Genomic DNA, 19257 nt, shown 5'->3' with positions numbered 1-19257 from the left:
GTCTGGTGCAAAGGTCACGGTGGGTGCATACTGCGCATACTCAAACGAGCAGCGGTCAATCACAATGCAAGTCAGTTTAAGGATGACCTACAAAAAGAGAAAGTCGAGGAAATAGAAATGGAAAAGTAAGCTGCTTAGAGAGCCAGACTGAAATATGATCTCTGTCAACCCAGTTGGAGGAAAATGGTGGAAGGTGTATCATGACTATCTGGCTGAAATGATACAGCTTCAAGTGACAGCTGTATCGGTTCAAATGGGACACCTGGAGTCAACTAGGGAAGGTTGGGTGCTAACATCTATTAGTAGAAGAATAGTAACTTCACACCATTGAATCACTTGATTATGATATCTTAAATACGAGTCATTATGTGAACACTGGAAGACTTAAATATTCACGCTAATGCTTTTTGTAAGACAAAATGTAACGCCAGTTTCTCGCTGACTGCGGTTCGGACACGGAGCGGTGTCCGTACGTAACACAGAATGCGGTACGTGAGTTATACGTGTCGGGAAAGCTACACCTGCGAGACCACAAGATCACGGGGGTTCACGCGATAACAACCATGAGAGCTGCTTTTCTTTCACTTTGTTACGCTTTTTGGACATTATTTCTGCGACTTCTACCAGTTTGTGTTTAAATAGTGTTATTTTGTCATGTTTAATTTATTGTGAGCTTGCTTTTTGTCTTTTAAATGTCCAACTCATGTCAAGCTATAGCTTCCCAAGACAACACACTTTATATCATCATTTGGTCCATCTCTATAAACTCATTCACTGCCATTGACGGCTATAGAGGTAAAAAAAACATTTGAACTATTTATTAGTTTCACATTTTTTTTCTACTTTTGTTAACAAGAGTATGAAAACCTAGCACATTTTTTACTGTACATTTAGAACAGATATACAATTTGTGATTAATCGTGAGTTAACTAGTGAAGTCATGTGATTAATTACAATAAAAACATTTAATCACCTGATGCCCCTAATAAAAAAGAAAAGATTATTAAAAATGAGGGGTGTCAGACGATTAACATTTTTAATTGTAATTAACCGCATGACTTCGATAGTTAACTCACGATTAATCACAAATTTTATATCTGTTCTAAATGTACAGTAAAAAAATTATAGGTTTTTATACTCTTGTTAACAAACGTGAAAAAAAAGTAAAGTGAAACTAATAGAAATAGTTTAAATGAATTTTTGACGTCTATAGCCGTCAATGGCAGTGAATGGGTTAAGTATGATAGTAAAAAAAAAAAAACGAGTTTGCAAATGGTTTTATTTTTAAATATACCAGATACTTCGAAAGGTGTCGCCTGACTTTCTGTCTGGCTCTTGTCATTTCTTTAGCTTCATTAAAATCCGCACCTTGTGGAAACGTTCCACAGATCTCAAATGCATTCTTTTTCTTGCTGTGTCCGTACGGATGCCGTTCCGTATTCGTTTCACAGTGAGAACCAGGCATGAAGGGACCTACACATAAAATTTACTTTTTTTTTTTTTAATGTCTTTTTTTTAATCTATTAATAATATCGCTAACCCTTACGCTCCTGGCTATCTATTTACTTTGGAGTCAGCCAGCACACAACCAATATTCAGGCCTCCTATGCACTTCATAGTTCATTTTAGATTCTTTTTAAATTTTGGAGCTCTTATCATGGGCTTGCCCATGCCTCTTGAGCAGTGCTATGCTAAGACATGTCCCAGGCTGTGGCTACACGTGTTTAGCTAAAGCATATGACCTGTTAAAAAACAGCATGAATTGATTTTTTAATTTTTTAGACTAAAGGCCTACTCAGCAATGTCACCATGTAGGAAAGCAAATATATTGATAGTAAGAAGGTGTGTTACCAGATAGTGAGGTCAAGGGTCACCCATATATAGCAAGGGTAACAGTTGTACTGTTTGGGCAAAGGAATATGGGTGTTTTGCTTACCTTGCCATTAAACATATTTTTACAGGCTACAATGACGGGATAATATCATTGTGATTTAATATAATTTCTCAAATAGAAACTTGATATGGGTGTTACTCATGTTTATTGTAATTTGTTTGGATAATTGAATATGACTGATTGTGATTTATGGTCCTCCCCTATATGTAAAAGCAAGTGGAGAAGGCTTCCCTGTAAAACTTTTTCATTAGAGGGTTGTATAAAAAAAAATGGAAGGATGAAAGGGTGCTTTAAAATTATTTGACATTAATGTATTAAACATGTAGAAATCAATCAAGAACGCAATTATATATTGTTCATATTTTTTTGTTATTTTTGGAAAAATTGCTACTTAACAGCTTTCTGTTAAAGGTGATAAGGCAAATAGTTTAGGATTTTCAAGATTTTGGGGTGGCCTTGGCTCTGTATCCCACTAGACAAATCCACACCCATACCGAAAAGCAAACAAATCCCATCTCCACTTTCAGAACCAAAACAAGTGCAAACTGTAGGAGTAGTGTGTGCGCGTGTGTGTGCGTGTGTGTGTGTGTATGTGTGTGTGTGCGCGCGTGCGTGCGTTCGTGCGTGTGTTTTAGCTAGCCTTTTGGGCCATGTCAAACGTCAATTTTCGGATATGGCGCAGGCTACTAAAAAATGGATAGTCGGCTGCAAATGGACCCCATTCGCCAGTTTGGACACCTCTGCCATCTCCTGCATTGAATATATGTTTTCCATTTTCTGTTTGATAATAGGAAAGTGGCAATAGATGTTTTAGTTTTTCACCAAGTCACTGTTGTGGAGGATTTTTTTTTATCACATTGACAAGCCCCCCCCCCCAAAAAAAAAAAATATATATATATCAAGCCTCCTGATTCTGCTGTTGGGCAAAACCTCACACTTGTTTCCAAGTCATTTAATGGCTTCTCTTGCCCCACTTTACCTCTCTGAGCTGTTCCATCTCTAAACTCCTGCCTGCTTCCTCGGGTCAGCTGACCAACTGCTCCTGGAGGTACCACAGTCTAAGTGAAAGTTCATATGGGGATAGCACTTTTTCTATTGCTGGTCTCAAACTATGTGATGTCCTCCCGGTGCACATTTTCGAAGGGTGCCTTAAAACCCATTTTTATTCCTTTGCTTTCAACACAGCATGATACTCTGCACTTGTTTATGTGTCCTATTTGTTTTTATTGTTTTTAACTTTGTTATTGTTTCACTGTTTTCAAGTTGTGTTAGGTTTAATTGTCTCATGTTTTATCTTTGATTTTTATTATGTGCATCACTCTGTTTCAGCTGGGGTTGGATTTCAAGTGCTCTATAAATAAAATTGAGTTTACTCTCCTTGTTAACATACCAAAGGCTACTAATAATTTCGTCAAGTAGGTTTTGTCAAAAATAATAAAATAGCCTTATTTGTTTACTATCTAGTATCCAATAAAACAACGTCCTACAGTCTCTGAGTCTTGCCACTTTCCAACTTTGCCCAACCTTTACTCACACCACAATTCTTAGGTAAGGCAGGTCTATCCATTACCCAGCAGTCAACCTCCGGGGCCATATTGGAGGCCATCTGCTTGGCCGCGGGCGTCAGAGTCCGTTAAGTGCCTTGGTAAACTCGCCGACTCTTAGTCTCTCATGCCATATACTGACAGATAGATTGTCATGCTTCACCTCACCCGGAACTAGTGAGCTAGGTGGTAGAAAAACAAGAAAGAGAGTGAGATGGATCCGTTGATGACCTATGAGCATTTTTCTGAAAAGCTCCTTAGTAAATTTAGTTCATTTATTCCCACAGTACATTCAGTCAGCTGCACTGCTTCCTGTATCAATTTTTTTTTTTTTTGTCTAATCAGATTTCAGCTTCTACGTGCTACCATGTCAGCCTAATTTGCCAAGGGCCTTCAGAATCACGTGCTGGTCCATGTTACTAAAACTTTTAGCAATGGGACTGTTTCTTAAACCAATCCGATTTCAAAAATGTTCTCATCGGGCCAGAGTGCTGGCCTTTGATATCAGAAAATTTCCATTCTCTGATTGGTTGGTGATAGCAAAAACTGTTACAGCCAACTTCAACAGGCAACACATATTTGAATAAATGCTTTGGTTTTGTCATGTTACCAGAATCATCTTCATTGGCCAAGTATGTAAAAACACACAAGGATGTCTGTCTTCTCAGTCCCAACACGTCTAAGAAACATGAAAAATAGGAATGACCAACAGGGAGACAGAACGGGAAGCCTGGTTGTTCGCTAGTTAGCGCTCCGAGTTTCTTCAATGGGGAAAAAGGTAAACATGAGAAAGGGTAGAGAGAGATGAGGGGGGGAAAACAATTTGAGCCTATGCGCCTAGAGAGGGGTCACATATGGTAATTGGGAGGACACTTTTAAATAGATGAAAATCTATTTTTATCTGCTCCAGTTATACCTGGCATAGTAACATGTTGTGATATTGTGCTTTTATATGGTATTCATGCTTTCTATAATGATGCCATGATCGTGGGGGTCTTAAGAGGGGGATTAAGTTGGGTAAATCCCCGCTGAAGGCCCAAGTACCTAATGCAAGACCCTCCACTGCTATGTTCCCATAAATGGATTGAGGCTATGTCATTAAGAGTTTGTCCTTCGGAAAACAACAAAAATCCTCAAAGGCACTGTTTATGCACCCTTGACACTTGACTTTTACAGCTAGGGAACATTTTCAGCCCTGAAAAGGGCACAATGGAGTTCGATAATTAGCCCGATGGAATACGTTAATGTACTTTGTGCCTTGAGGGACAGAAATTGATTGCAAGTCTATTTCTGGAAGTATGGAATCTTTCTAAAATAGGGTGCAGTTATCTCCAAAATCATTTTTCATCCTCACCCATAAAAACCACAGGAATATTTCCACGTTTCAACAAAGGAAAAGAGAGCGAAGGAAAACAACATTTATGTCCCCAAACACACCCATGGCTGTGATCCAGTGAGAGCTGGCAGCCGTCTCCCAAATCAGAGGCAGAGCTTGGAAGGTGCCCTCATTTAAGTGATCGTAAAGGAGCGTCATCCACACAACATCGTGCCACTATCTTGTGCATCGCTCAGGTGTAATTGATTTCCTCTAAGGCATCTCACTGCAGCGTTTGGTTCATTATACAGCGCATTTTGTTGCTCAGCTCTGTCGCGCTTTTGTTGAGTTGAAATCCCATTAAACCTCACACAGAATCGTACGTTGCAATTTGTCTTGATGCTTTTTCATCAGAGTGATACTTGGACTAACACGCTGCTCTTGTGAAGAAATGTCATGTCTGGGTAACTCCCAACAAAGGCCCAAATAACTATCGGACAAGATGAGATGAAATATACCACAGTAGATGATTAAGCACATGTGAGATGGCAGAATATTGCGTGAGACCTCAGCGTACCGCAGGAGCAGGGTTGGGAGGGTTACTTTTCAAATGTAATCCGTGACAGTTACAAGTTACCTGCTAAAAAAATGTAGCTATTAACGTAATCCAAGTAACATAATATTTAAGTAATGTAACTGGATTACTTTTGGATTACTCCCATATTGAGTATGCTCATGAAGACAAAATAAAAATAAATAAATATCACCACAATATAATAATATTAATAATAATAATATTCTATACAATGTGCCCCTGCTATTTGCGGGTGATAGGGACCCGAGCAGCCTACAAATAGCAAAAATCATTGTGTAATTGAAAAGCATGTAGGCTATTGATTGATTGATTGATTGATTAAAGGCCATACGCTGTTTTCGAACTGTCACTGAAAGCAACTACAATTCACAGTTTGATAGACAGACAGACAGATAGACAGATAGATAGATAGATAGATACAATGAAGATGATGATATCCCAGTCACAAGTTTAGCCGTGTATATGTTGTGTATGATGTTTAAATAGTGAATTGGTGGGAGGAAGATTTGTTTGCAAGGTGTAACTCACATTATGGTTGTAGACTAGCGGGCTAGCTAGCAAGAAGCTACAGCGCGTAGCATGTCGATGGACTCTCAGCTCAATCTTTCGCTCAGAGTAAGTTCCAGTGTGTACCGGCTGTCATTTCCTCCTCCCGTCTGTGAAGCTTTTTCAAACTGCCCGCTTGTGAAGGACACGACTAGTAAGTTTGTTCGTTCCCACCTCCCCGACATGTAGCAACGGTCCCACTCGCGCAGGCGTGCACGCGCTATCTCTCGCTCTGTGACTCTCTCTCTCTCCCTCTCCCTTTCGCTCTGTCTTTCTCTCTCTCCCTCTTTCACACTCTCTCTCTCTCATCGTAGAAATTGTAATCCCTCGAATCAATCCCCATTTTTAATAAATGTACCTGTAATCTGATTACATGCTTTTCCCTGTAACTGTAATGGAATACAGTTTCATTTTTTTGTAATCTGATTACATACATGTATTCCGTTACTCCCCAAGCCTGCGCAGGAGGTTGCTAAGCAGCAGAGGACTAACTGAATGCTGGCTGCCGGCTTTGCTTTTTCTTTAGCTATTTTGACTTTGGCTTGTCAACAAGGACTGATAAGAGAAGAAGCAGACTGACATCATTACACTCATGAACAACTTAAGGGTGGAGTGTTTTTAGTTTTTTACACTTTTTTTTCCCACCAGCTGAAGATTAGTGCTACTTCACAGGGTGTGAGAAGCAGCTCTGAAATGTGGGATTTTCTGTATGGATCTTTATGTGCTAATAACCTATTTTCATTCTTGACTGAACATTGACATGAGGGGAAAATGTGAATTGTGTTCACAAAATTGATATACTGTAATGTTTGCAAAAATAAAAAATAAAAAATGCCAATTTGTAGCAACGAAGCATGTGTAAGATGTGCACAAAATACAAATTTGTGGCCACAAGGTATCGATATTGTGCCATACTGGAGAGTTGGATACAAAGACGTTTTGAAAGGAAATTGTGGAGGGGAATCGGGGACAGACTGGGAACAAAATTCGGCCAGGGGAAGAGACAGCGGACATGCGGCGATTCCTTGCCTTATTTTTATGCTGGTGTGACAGAGAATGTTAACGACCATTAATTTATTTTATGCTTAAACGACAGTTAATGTCAGGAAATGTTACTTAAAAATGTGACCATTATAAAGCTATTATGATGACGACAGTTTAGCTCTGATTATTTTCATTTCCTGTAGTAAAACAACAAATAGGGATGGAACAGTTTGTGTTTGACTTTGGAGGCCTTTCATTAAAAATCAGTGAATGGATTAGCAACATTAAAACTTCAGTGATGTGGATGAGCAATTCAAATTTCCTACCAGTGCGATCACTTGGTATGCAGCTACGCTGTAACATCCGTTCAGGTCAATCATTTGAAAGCCAGATCACTTTTAGATCAGGTCACTTGTTGAAGAAATGTTTGGAAGTTCCTGAAGCCGCAGTCGTACAAATAGAGATTGCAGATGAAAGGTTGACAAAGGGCAAGAGTGATCAGTGAAGTATGTCGGCCGACAGCGGTGAGATAGCGAGGCCGGCGGCACAGATGAGCCCGGAGAACGTGGGTTTGAGCTACAGCAAAATGATTTTGCCTCACCATCACTTTCATTACCCCCGAGGACAGCTGAGGGAAAATAGCTGAGGAATGCTTGTCTGCTTATTCCAGGAGAGACTGTGCGGTCTCCGCAGAGGAGCACAAACAAAGCTGAGCAAACTGTCTTTAGTGCAAAATGTTCATCCCTCCGCCTGCCTGTCAATACACACGTGTTCTCCAAAAGCAAACATTCTTTCATTTGACGTGACTTCAGTGTGAGTAATAGATAAGACAGGGATCATTTCAATATCAAATCCACTTGACTCCATATTCTTTGGTTTTGAGCTGTTTCTGTGATGCATGTTTAATTTAGTGAGTTTGTGAGGCATGAGTTGGTTTGTGGCACATCTGAGTTCTGTGCTTCAAATATTATGTGGACTTTTAAGTACAGGAAAGTCCCAAATGTTGATTAAAAACAACGACTTTCCCCTTGGCTGCAGAATTAAGCAAATTCATAAAATTGGCTTTGAAAAGGTTGTAAATCCCCACAGCGTCAGAGAGGAGCATGTAATCTCTCAATCATAATCACAAATAAAGCATGATAATCGCCAAATTTAGAGCAACGGGGATTTTATACGATAGCATTGCTAAGCTTTAAATGCAGTTTTATTTGCTTTTTGTGAAACTGAATAGGTTGGAAATTTCTCACCTGATCGGAGCTGTTTGATGCGGCCTTGGCTGGTGCTGGGTTCAATGGGCAGAAAGTCCTTGAACCAGGAGATCTCTGGGTCGGGGATCCCGCTGGCGGCACACAGCATGGTGGCCGTCCTTGTGCGCTCTACCACCTTCAGCTGAGGGCCCATATCGATGCTGGGGAAGCCAAATGGTAACAGGTCCTCTGGAGGGGTGTATAAAAGACAAAGATAATGCTTAGCATCAATGGAAGATGAGCAGACTGAAAACGATTTGCAAATTAGAGTGAAACTAAGCCAAAGAAGGAAAATAATAACAAAGAACACAGAACAAACACAGAACAATGACAAGGAAAACATGTTGCATGTTACAAGACTTGAGTGGAAAAGCACTGAACCAAATGTGTATTAAACACAGTAAACAGTAAAGTTGTGACTTTGTCAGACCTTAAAGTGTAAGCAGAGATTCTTATCTTTGACTTTCTGTTAGTTAGACTCGAAAAAACAACTTTTGAACAAGACCTCTACAAACAGTGTGAAACTGAAGCCGTACCTTGTTCAAACCGGCTTCATCTTGTATTATACATTTTAAGACAGTTGTAATCAATTTCTCATCTCAACACTTGCTTAAGTATAACATTGCATCCTTCCATGCATTTTACCTTTTTGATACACTTATCCTTCTTATATTTCCCATTTAAAACACTTCTGATGATAACATAGCCACATGACTATTCATGTAAAATCCACAGTTTTGTACGTATGTGTGGTTACATTTGAAAGTGCAAAGGTTTGGTACATAACACTTCATTTTTGAAGATGTGGAATATTTAAAGATGGTTATGACAATAACTTTGCTGAGAATCCTGAAAGAATCCTTCCAGGAGGACATGAAAGAGTGGCAGAGAAGCCTGGGAAAGTGTGTTAGACTCCAGGGAGGTTACTTCGACAGAGAAAACTTGTTTATATTTTGGATCTTTTGTGAACACAGTCCTGGATTAGAGGGTGGCACGGGAGTAGATTTCCACTCCTGTCCCATCCCACTCCCACAGAAAGAATCCCGTCCAGTCCCAGTCCCGGACCATAGTAAAAAAAATAAAAATTCCCGGTGAAAATGACTTCCATCCTGCTCCCATTCAGAATGTCTCCCACTCCTGTACTGCTTCCTCCTATTGGATAATCTCTCTCCGGTCTGCTCCCATCAACTTTTTATCCTGTCCTGACCCGATCCCGTGATTAAAGACAAAAAATTACTGAAATGAAGGATTCCCGAAAAAATGTCGCCCTCCAATCTGGATCTAGTTCTATTCTGCTCTATTGATCTAGCTTGGTCTATCTTGATCTATCGATCTATCTGGATCGATCAATCGATCTATCTATCTGGATCTATCAGGATCGATCTGGAACGATCTGGATCGATCTGGATCTACAGTTGTGCTTGAACATAACTCTAAATGTACTGTACATAAGCCAAACGTCGTTTAGTGACACAAACGTGCTATGAATCATCACCAAAATTCACAAGCACATGTCTACTAATGTCAACTTCAGCGTCTGAAAATATCATAACAATTGCTACAGTATCTATCTATCTATCTATCTATCTATCTATCTATCTATTTAGCTAGCTAGCTAACTTTTTTTGCTTCCCTGGCAAAAGGGACAGGAATATCAGCTTTATGTTGCCCCTTTCATTCATTCATTCATTCTATCTATCTATCTATCTATCTATCTATCTATCTATCTATCTATCTATCTATCTATCTATCTATCTATCTATCTATCTATCTATCTATCTATCTATCTATCTATCTATCTATCTATCTATCTATCTATCTATCTATCTATCTATCTATCTATCCATCTATCCATCTATCTATCTAAGCCAGAGTGCTGTATCAATCCGGCCACGCATGAATCCTCCCTCGTTTCTTTCAGCAGAGAAACATAAGCCATTCACACAAACGTGGTGATGTGAGAGCCACTGTTCCCCGCCTTCCACATCTGCAGTGGCTTGAAAGAGGAGATACTAGCAAAGACAGCGGGGCCACTATATCCGTCCTCATTAAAGCCGCAGGTTTTTTTCTCTCAGCTAGCTAGTCATTAGGTGATTTAGTAGGCGGGCAGACGTGCAGTAAGGTTCGCCGTGTTTCTGACAGGCCGTCACTACAGGAGGATAAACAGACCGCCCAATCGCTAAGAGAGTTGCTGAAAAGACTCACAATCGTACACATTCGCACACTAAATACACAACCTACTCCCTGCCGACAAACACCAGGGTACAGTGACGGTGGCATTGAACTGTGTGCGTTTCACGGTGTGGCTCTGTGTGCTTGCAATGATTCCCGTCTAATAACTATGCAGAGACCTGCTCAGTAACAGCAGTAGCAATTAGAAGCCAGGATCAAGGGGAGGGGCAGGGCGAGCGGGGTAATAAGGACTCGTTAGCAGTAATTGTTTAAATGCAGCGACTATTACAGAGGCCGATCTGGGAAGAGTGGTCATGCTTATGGATGTCTGATTATGTTGTGAGGCTGCGGACAAGCGCGTGTACGTACCGGGATTTTGACATGTGGCAATTGTGCACTCATCTGAGGGAGTGTGTTCTACTTCATCGTAAAGGTGTTGCATGGAGTTCTCATCCAAGCAAGCCATATTGCACTTTGCTTTGGGCACTGAGGGGAAGTCATTGAAAAGGGCCATCCCCTAACACAAAGCAAGCATTGAATAGTCTTAGCGAGATGGAAGATTAAGATTAAGAAGGAATTATGCTTAACCCTACATTGATTTGTAGCTCATCTGATGATGTCTTATCCTTCCTTGAATCTAGTATACTGATAGAACAAGGTGGCAGAAACAGGAGGCAGTTTCCTCTATAGGGGGATCTGGGCTCAACCTTAGGATGGGCAGATAAGTGTTTGAGGTGGATACTACTTTGAGGATACCCCTGACAAGGTATTCTTGGCATGTAAAATCAGGAGGAGGAGTTGAGATAGGCACACTAAAGGGATTTTGGTTTACATCTGGTCTTGGACTGACTTTGTATCCCTTTGGTAGAACTACTAACTAGAATAATGTTCCAATGGCAAGAAATTTGGATCATCCTTTCTTAAAGCTACTGAACACAGAAAATTGAATTTCGTATTGCTACTGCCACCTGTGGCCTAAAAATTCAACTACATTTTCCCTTCTTCACATACACAATGCACACATGACGTCGCATCCGCAGGCAGAGGGAGGGGGAAGAAGAACCCAAGTCCAGTCTGAAAACTATTGACCAGAGCCTTGCAGAAGTTCCCATTATGAACAGCTAAGGTGTTATTAAGCTATACACGGTAACTTTTGTAGCGTACATTTTACTCAAAAAAGACTATATTCGGTCCCACTCTAAACAGAGTAAACTTTTTCGCTTGGAAGAAAGTAAAATACTAAAAAAAACAACAACAACAACAATAATAAAATGCTCAAGGGTTGAGGAATACTCCCACAACCTCCAGCATGGAAGACAGCCACCCTATGACTTGAGCTATGCTAGACTTATTGTTAGCTAACATATTGCTGATGTGTCCCAAAGACCAAAAATTTAGTTTTACAAGGATTCCACCTGACACCTGCGATATATTAACACCCAGTACGAGTGGCATGGGTCAGTGGTTAGGTTCTCTGTCTCGCAACCTGAAGGTTCTGTGATTGTTCTTGAACTGTTCTTTTTTTTTCCTCTTTCGAGGACAAACTTTACTCTGTTTAGACTGGGACATAATATATTATTTTTCAGAGTAAAATTTACTCTACAAAATGTACTATGTACTCATTAAAAATGTTTCAGTCATAAATGGTCAAATAAAAATTATATTGTAAAGATATTTTTGGGCTAATTGTTACAAAGTGCAGCTTAAACTGCCAGTATTGTAGTCAAGACTAGAGAGCATTGAAACCTAGACACGACCAAGTCCTTTGGAGGTCAAGACTGAGACAAGACCAAGAAACAAAAACAAACAAAAACTGAACAAAATGACCACTTTATTTTGTCAGTATGTTTGCAACAAAAACTAATTATGGTATAGTGTTTTTGAAAGAGTGCAAAATCTCATATCTACAGTAAGTCTAAAAATGTCCGCCCTGAGACTGGGAGGTTGTGGGTTCAATCCCCGGCCGGGTCATACCAAAGACTATGAAAATGGGACCCATTTGCCTCCCTGCTTGACACTCAGCTTTAAGGGTTGGAATTGGGGCGTTAGATCACCAAATGATTCCCGAGCGCGGCTCCTGCTGCTGCTCACCGCTCCCTCAGGGGATGGGTCAAATGCGCAGACAGAATTTCACCCCACTTAGGTGGGTGTGACAATCAGTGGTACTTTAACTTTAACTTAAAATGTGTTGTTTCACTTCTTGTCACAATCGTAATGGCCTGGTCTTGATAAAAAAGACCAAGTAAAAATGCTTTCGACTCTGAGACGAGACCAAGATCCTTGAAAAGACCAATCACGAGATCTATAGCAAAAACTTCAAACTTTTGTCCACATCTTGGCTAATGTTCTGCTTTCCATTCTTGTCACTTCCAAAACCTTATACATCCATATCCAAACACCCACCCACCCAAAAGCAATTGCTTCCAATTCCACATAGATACGAACACACAAACAGGCTCTCAAGTAAATAGGATTAAGCATCTCGATGACAGCAATCCAGATGGTCAGACACGTAATCAAGCACCCATCAGCCCCTCTGCTTCCTCCTCTCCTTGCGCTTTTAACCACTATCTCTCTTGCACATACACTCTGACACCTCCCCCATACCTGCGCCTATAATTACATATTCCACTTTCCCACAGCCGAAAAGCAATTACCAGTGGCAATTTCCTTGGCTGATAAATCAAGCCTACGGGTGGCTCTTGGGCGGAAGGACAACACAGGCTGCTGAAATGTTGTAAGCTTTGGAGTCGGTCCGAAATGTAGACCGCGGCCACGTCAAAGGTCTGCTTGTTGTTCCTGTGCTATTTCTTAGTCACTTCCTGCAGCCTCTTGCTACCTACACATATGACAGACATGCGCCATCTGCTTCCATGCACGGTGCTTTGGAGGAATAGAGCTTCACTGGTGATAGAATCAATCTTCTTTTCTAATAGGAACATCAAACAGCTGAAGGAATAAATGACACCATAAGATAAAAGTAATGAATCTCATATCTTATGCGGTCCTGTTTAGAGATATAAACTGACAATAAAAATACAGGGTGTGGACCACATCTCCCAAGTATCCCACGATGGATCAATGCTAATGATCCTGCCAAACTGACGAAAGGGGGAGGAGGGAACAGGATGAAAAGCAAGGATATCGATAGGCAGGTCAGAATGCTCCCCTGAGGTGAAGATTATGTGATGCCTTACATCTGCTGCCCTCTGCCCTGCCCCAACCTCCTGCTTTCCAGTGGGGACTCACAGGGTCTTTTATCACCACACCGTCTATGACTTGCATGGACTCCCTGGGTGTTAATTACTGCACGCCACTGCAGAGGGATCAGGATGGATCCGGGGGTTTTTTTGTATTCCGGGTCGATATTTATCAATTCAGTGGAGCATCTAAAGTCCCAAATCTCTGAAATAAGAATTAACTCTGCAACTTTGTGTTTCTTGTTTCTTTGGCTTCTGTATATATATATATTTTTAATGCCATCGCAACACAGGGTACCAGCAGAGGTATTAAGATGCCAATAGAACAATACAACAATACTGGGTGCTCGGAATGGATAAAGTCACAATAGGTCAACGTCATTAAAAACAAAATTTAAAACCCTAACCCTAACCCTAAAATGGGAATATTCAATCAACATTTAGTTAGTCAGTGTTTCTTGTTTTCTTGTAAAGCAGGGGTTTTAAACTTGCAGCCCAGGGGCCATTTGTGGCCCACAGGATGATATTTTGTGGCCCCTACTTGATGTTTAATATTAGTGCAGCCCCCACATTTTTTTGGGTCATCACGTATGCAAAGAAGCAGGAATATGTGAGAGAGGTCACCAATTTTATTCACATTCTAAAGAACCGTTAATATTCTGAACTGACATTAATAAAGATTGCGAAAACTGAATTGATTGCGAAAATTGAATTATTTGTACCTTTTTTTGCAGTATTCTCCAGCGTCATAAAATTCTATTTAGTATGTCGTTTGTGCTAATGAAATTTAAATTAATAATGATAATCTGCAGAAGGAAAATTCTAGTATTTCACTAAAGGGAGTAAATCTCTCACATGTTTGTAAATATTTTACAATTTAAACAATTACTGCTTCAATTGTAGCTTTGGGTATGACTAAACATTTAATGAGATAATTTTAATATTATATATGTATATTTACATATATTTTCTTTAAAATTATAGAATTGATATAATATATAATATAATATAATTTGATATAATTTTATTGAATATATTTAATTTAATATAAAATAAAATAAATTATATATATTTACATTTATGTTATTTTTTATTTTAGTTTTTTTTAGTGGTTACTTCTTTTTAGACCCCGGAACAGATTTCTAGTATTTCCTAATGAAATATTTGCTTCAATCCAAACATATGTGATCGAATATAATAATAATAAAAATAATAATATATATATATATATTTTTAACTAACAAACAAAAAACATTACCGTGGATGGATACTCAGTGCAGATACCGGCATATTCTGCAGATAGCGCACATGTCACAGACACTGGACGCCACGTTACAGTTGACTGGTGAGGAGAGGAGGGATGTGGGAGCTACAGGTATTGAACCAGCCTCCCGGGTGAGTCAGCGGCTGCTTGAAATAGATACTGCAGGCATGGCCTTCATCACGCTTTTCACCAAATGAATCATTTATCAGACACAAACACCGCAGTGAAAAAAAGTACAGCTTATTTTTCATCTCCTGGTTAAATTGATAAGGCAGCATATGGAAAAATGAGCAGTGCGTCTATAAACACAGAGCGTGTCAACAGCGTTTTCAGGAACATTGGCAAGGACCAGGCAGCATTGTTCCCCGGAGCTTTGTGTTTGTGCGCATCACGTACATTTTGGCCCGGTTATGTTTACAGAAGGACATCCAGGCCCGGTGCCCAAAAAACAGGCGGCAAAAGCAACCCGATGTGGGCAAATATGCAATTCATTCTAACACAAACGCGCACGCTCAAACTGGCAGAGAAGACACACGGAGTCAAGGACCTAATGCAAATGATGCAAACACACAAACGCGAGTCCAGCTTTTCTCTCCCGTGTTGCTTCGCTTTTTGTTTCCATCCCTTGCACACACAACAGAAACAAATCAGCGTCCTGGTTGCCTATTCTTCCTCCAGTTCATTTGTGTCGCAAACGGCCACGCGCATAAAAGAAGCCTTGAATAAAAGCCGATCGCAGGGAGCCTGATTCCGGAATAATCTGCAGTCCTCAGAGGCTCTAATGCTTTGACTCCTATAGACTGCAGGAGGACTGAAGAGGAGCACTTTAAATGCTAATGTTCCTTTATGAGAATAGATCACCACGCAACACAATGAAAAATAAGGCCCGCGAGTCACCTCTATCTACAAGCCTTGCTTGGGCTCAGCACTCTGATCCGCCAGCGCTAATCGAACACATCAAACATGGCCGTGTCACACGCTTCCATGCAAACAAGCGTGGCGAATCAAGGAGAAGAAAGGGGAGGCGCGAAGTAAAAAAGAAAAAAAAAATGTCAGAACGAGGCATGTTTCTCCACTCAAGGAGTGTAATCCTCTTGCAGGACGAGTTGATACCCTCTGTTTTTTTTCCCGTTTTTTTTTTTCAGCTGCTTGAGCCGCCGGCCTGCCAGTGCAGCAGACACCCGAGGGGGGGCAGGATCAGATCTGACTGTCCGTCATATGAAGGGTGTTTATGGTGGCAGATCATCTCTCCTCCCTTCTCTTCCCTCACCCTCTGCCTCCCCCACGTCATGCTTCCCTTTCTCCTAAAATGGGGCACTGGGAAGTGAGTATAATCAGGATTATACTGCACAAACCACCCGCACACAAATATTCACATACAAACCTACACTTATAAGGATGGCGTTAAAGCCTTCGCACGCAGTCATAACACAAACAAGCACACACCCTGCTGCAGTGATGAGAACCTCTCGCCCACTAGAGGTTTCCCAACATGCAGAAGTGCAGATATCCACATTTCCTGAAGGCTCAACGAAATGACTGCATGGAAGTGCTTGGTTTGCAGAGAAGCGAAAGTGGGGGTTGAGGACCGCGATTGGACAGGCAGACAGTGAGGTCAGGCAGGATAGATGACTGTATAAATGAAAAAATGAATAAAACAAGAAGAGGAGAAATTAGAAAGCGACTGCTGTGAGCCCCAAGAAGCCCCACCGTTAGTGAAAGGAATGCGATTGTGAAATGAGATAGAGTGCGGGTAATGGAAGAGAAAAGGTAACATCTAAGATGTAAGTGACGATAAACTGCCACATCTTCATCCATTAGCAAAGCCTACAGAGCAGCAAACCACATCCCGCGGCCCGCCACAAGCACCACACCGGCTGCTATTAGTGTCGGTCAACCGTTACACTAAATGGTGACATGGAGCAGGGTAGTGGACAAAAATATATATTTTTTTGCACAACTGGACGGATTTGGCCACTAATGGAAAGCATCTTGCGACATCAGGCCATTTTCTTCAGTGAATCGGTTTATGATTTTGTTTGATATTTTTGGAGACGTTACACTTAACATCAATCTTGGTTCGCATGGTCTTTTCTTAAGTACATTCATATTTTATAGCTTGCTGGGGTTCATGTCTGTAGAGTCATTGCTACTCAAATGCAGTGACTCTCAAAGGTTATGGGAAATATTTTTTTTAGACACTGGAATTGCGTAGATTTACAAAAAAAATATCATTATTTATTCATTTTTTGTTAGATTTAAGTTTGTTCATATTTCTACAGTCCAACAATAATAATAAGCAACACCAGCGCACCTGATCATTGTGGAGTACACAGCATCATAAAGCCAAATAGATGATGATATTAATCTATAGTGTGTCAATGCTGTGCAACAAGTGGGCTCAAGGAACCCCGTGTTGGTGTGATTATCATATCATGCCCTTTAAAGTGACGTGAAGTCTAAGCCGTTAAGCCGTTATATTAAAAAACAATGATGGTGAAGGTCATACTAACATAATTCTATGCAGTGTTGTATTTCATCCCATAAAAAAACGTGTATGAAAATGTGGTTAATCAAAAATGTATTTAAATTAACTACACTCATAAGAGGACAGCTTTCAAATCACAGCTGCATATTCTAATCCAGCCAGTCTATTGTTTTGCAATATAACATAATTAGATCATAGCAGAGGAAAACTACCTGTGCACTGATTTCATTTCTTTGATTCTTATTTTATTCTTATTCTTATTAAAATTGCAAATTGTTTGACAAAAAACAGCAACGAGAAAACTCTTGATGTAATCTTGTGATCAATAGAAGAGCTAATGCATTATGACTTTCAAAAGATAATAATGCTCACTATTTGTTAAGCGGGGAATCCGTTTTATGGTGCAATATGCTTGTTTTGTTTGCAATGTAGAACAGCACTGCATCATACTTAAAGCTGTTAGCTTATTAAGCTTCACAAAATGGACAATATATTAGAAACACCAATCAATATAATATCACATACTGTGTTATATTGTTCAAGTTAGACCTCTGAAATTGAAAATTGATTGAATTGATATAGCTTTTGTATTGCACTTCATTATATCTATGTAGGACCTACCTTAATATTCCAACTGTTGAATATACAATTTAGTCAGAAAAGACTAAATTGGACTGTCTTTAGCTCTCTGTCATTTTAATTTAATAGCTGATATTGACTGATTAGGGTCCAGAGAAAAATTTACAAACAAAAAACGCGAATATCAGTCATTCTTTGTACCTGGACTTGTACACCAAATGCGTGTTTGCATATTTTGTTACCATTTAAACACCAAATCTCAAATCAATTTGAATGGTACTTTTGCCGAAAAACAGGTCATCTTCCAAAAAATAAAAGATCCAAATGAAGGATCACAATGGTAAATGTCGTGCACTTCATCCACACCAGATGTCCAAAGAGCTTTAACAAGCTATTTACTTTTTTTGAAAATTTATCGTAATGTACCCAAGACTAGCATATATGCGGATAATGCGCTAACAAGGAAAGGTTTTCCCTTTTTTACTTTAAAATAATTTACTTTATAAACAAATAAATAAACCAGGGTTCTTTTCCCCCCCGCTTTTGGTAAAGTTTTATATTCATCCATGTTGTGTCTGTCATAGCAGCTAGCTAGCGCTAAGCTAACCCCTGTGAGGGTTTGTCTCGCTGATCCAGCGTCCAAATTTGAAAAGTCCCTTCATGCTAAGACGTCTTCAGAGACCAACAGAAAAGTATACCGACAAAGACGTTCACTGATACACTGCCTTAAATTGTCTCCTTTTTTTTTTTTTGACTGATTGCTAAACAGCTTATTGCTCATTAGCCGGCTAACTATCTATTAGGTGTTGGAATCATGACGTAACTCCTGATATGCTTCTGTCTAAATCCATATTTGGTATGTTGCAGAACAATAGTCTCCATAACATTGTTTAGAAATATTTAACTACAACAACCAGCTTTGATTTTATACTTGAGGTTAAATATTGTTGACATCCATCACAATCCTCTCTTCAATTCACTGTGCAGAGTTGCTGATTAGGAGGAATCAAATCAAAGATGTCATGATGAATTCATTCGGATAAAAGTTAACACAAACAAGGCCAATGTGAGCACACGCGTGCCGAGAGGCTCGCCCCCCCCAGGTGTAGTTCATGCGGTAATGGCTTTTAGATTGGGGCTGTGTACAAAGATGATGGGCCGGGTTAACAGATGGCCAAGGGATGGCGGGGCCAACCTTCTGTTCATCCCTCAGCAGAATCCTCTCCTCCGTTCTTACTTTCTTTTCCTCTTTCCCTCCACTCCTCCATCATCCCATTCCATCCCTTTTGTTTCACTTGACTCACGCCACCACCCGTTTTCCTCACCCTCTAGCTGCGCAACTGTGCTTCACCTCCCCTCGACCTCCCCCCTCCCTCTCGCCCTTGCTTCCTCAATTTCCGCCGGCAGATACGGGTTGTCTGCCAGCCCC

At 40.2% G+C, this 19257-nt stretch overlaps 1 protein-coding gene across 1 annotated transcript in view; it reads right to left on the bottom strand.

Moving 5' to 3' along the window:
• The window catches only part of LOC144044846 (receptor-type tyrosine-protein phosphatase S-like), a 125714-nt gene that overhangs the window by 63431 nt on the left and 43026 nt on the right, over positions 1–19257 (bottom strand). Inside the window, exon 5 of the mRNA XM_077559505.1 lies at positions 8126–8314. Within this exon, the coding sequence (XP_077415631.1) occupies positions 8126–8314 (189 nt within the window). The remainder of the gene's footprint in view (positions 1–8125; positions 8315–19257) is intronic.

This window comes from Vanacampus margaritifer, chromosome 2 (assembly GCF_051991255.1).
Source record: "Vanacampus margaritifer isolate UIUO_Vmar chromosome 2, RoL_Vmar_1.0, whole genome shotgun sequence".
Taxonomy (NCBI): Eukaryota; Metazoa; Chordata; class Actinopteri; order Syngnathiformes; family Syngnathidae; genus Vanacampus; species Vanacampus margaritifer.
Note: the sequence above shows the minus strand (reverse complement) of the source record. Positions and strands in the feature narration are given on the sequence as shown.